Source organism: Notothenia coriiceps, unplaced genomic scaffold (genome assembly GCF_000735185.1).
Source record: "Notothenia coriiceps isolate Sejong01 unplaced genomic scaffold, NC01 NC01_scaffold00015607, whole genome shotgun sequence".
Taxonomy (NCBI): Eukaryota; Metazoa; Chordata; class Actinopteri; order Perciformes; family Nototheniidae; genus Notothenia; species Notothenia coriiceps.
In genome coordinates, this window is record NW_011348308.1 from 458 (window position 1) to 2,324 (window position 1,867).

At 40.7% G+C, this 1,867-nt stretch overlaps 1 protein-coding gene across 1 annotated transcript; it reads right to left on the minus strand.

The window, feature by feature from the left end:
• Positions 1-326: 326 nt before the first annotated feature.
• LOC104948975 (WD repeat-containing protein 44-like) lies at positions 327-1,276 on the minus strand. Its single transcript, XM_010775225.1, has 3 exons — positions 1,136-1,276; positions 983-1,044; positions 327-607 (listed from the first exon to the last, which is right to left on the minus strand). Exons 1-3 carry the CDS (start codon positions 1,257-1,259, stop codon positions 479-481), a joined length of 315 nt encoding a protein of 104 aa, XP_010773527.1. The 5' UTR covers positions 1,260-1,276; the 3' UTR covers positions 327-478.
• Positions 1,277-1,867: the final 591 nt, after the last annotated feature.

Consider the following 1,867-nt stretch of genomic DNA (forward strand, 5'->3'; position numbering starts at 1 on the left):
GTTTGTGGCTCAAGCAAACGACCAGTTTGTCAAACAGTATTCAATGTGGTACAGAATCATACAGTGGAGGTATGACTTTGCAGCACTGACAGTTAAGAAGGGTCTAATTTGTTTAAAATGTTGCAAGTTCAATTTAACGGTATTTGATACTTTCTTGATATGTTTCTTAAAAGTTAAGTTCGAGTCCAGTATGACTCCAAGATACTTGAAGTGGGAGACTAGTTCTATTTCTGCTCCGTTTAAAAACACATTGGATCCTTCGATTTTGACTGGTCGTTTACTGAACATCATGCATATTGTTTTTTTTGCATTTAACTGTAAGCAAATGTTGTTCAGCCAGTGTAGAACCTTGTCCAGAGCATTTGAGATACAGGATGAGATCATTTCAGTGTTTTTCCCATGTACAAAGATGAAGACGAGGGATGAAAGAAGGATGAAGAGGGCAGTAAGACATCACCTGATATTATCATGTCTTTACTTATTCATTTACCTTTGACCAGGACAAGTCCAAAAGATCCGCCGTGTGACCTTTATACTTGCAGAAGGGAATTTGACGGAAAGGGGCGTTTCTATCTTCTGTGTCTGGGTCCTCTGGAGCACAACTTGCCTAAGACAACAACAAACAACAACAAAACTGTAAAAAATACACCTTGCACTATTTCTAAAAAGGGAAAGAATTTCCATTTCTTAAAATAGAACTGCACAGCTTTTTGTAATTTATCCTAAACTTATTGTATTTTCTTTTTTGCATTTATACATCTTGTAAAAAAAAGTATAATAGTTGTGACACATTTTTCTTTACTTATTTCATGTTTTTATATTCTTTCATTTATGTTACTGTGTTTATTTATTCATTAACACCGAAGAGCCTTGTTTGTGAAACCTTTGGCAATAAATACAATTCTGAATTTGATCACTGATTTTTATATTTTCTTCTAACACTAAATAACCGTAAGTAAAAGGTATTATTAATTTCACTCACCAGGTGGTCGTCAGATTTAGAGGAGCATAAACTTTCCTGAGAAGGAGACGGTGAAACTCGACCTGCAGGAACCAATCAGAAAGCATCTTACTGCAGCTAAAGCTGGCCATCTAAACGTATCAATCATCATACCACAACAAAGAAAAACCTTACCTTCAGTGTTGTACTTCATTCTCATATTATTGAAGTAGTCAAAAGCAGTCTTCAAGACCCAGATGCGAACCACATTGTCCTGGCCGGCTGTGGCCAGCAGCCTCCCGCAGTGAGAGAACTTCATCGTCCACACGGCCCCCTGAGGGGAAGACACAGAGGCTGTAATACTAGCCTGAAAGGTCCCCTATATACTCCTTTTCATCAATATATTATAGGTCTCAGTTGTATACAAATCATGTCTCTGAAGTGTTTGGCTCCAAACACCAAACAGATCATTGCAGCATCCCATAATCCCCTCTGTTTCAGCCCCGTTTCAAAAGTGCTGATTCTCTGTCTGTTACTTTAGATGAAAATAAGGAGCCACTCCCCACGCCCCTCTGAGAGATATGTGGTTAAAAAGAACACAATAGCCGCTTTCACACAAAGTACTTTGCCGTACTTAGTGCTGGCACTTAGTGCCCCGGCACTTAGTATCCCAGGGCACTAAGTACCAATCGCGTTCACAATGGAGTACTTTTCCCTGAGGGAAGATTACGCAAATGAGCCGCTGACGTCACTTGTTCTTCTTCTTCTGCTTTGCGTTTACTGACAGGCCGCAAACAACTTCACGGCGTATACTGCCACCCGAAGTCCCCGGCCGGAAGTCCCCGGAGTTGGGGACTGGCTTCAGTAGAAGCTGCTGGGACTCCCAGCAGCTTCTACTGAAGCCTTCCGAGTAAATCACCAGAACGC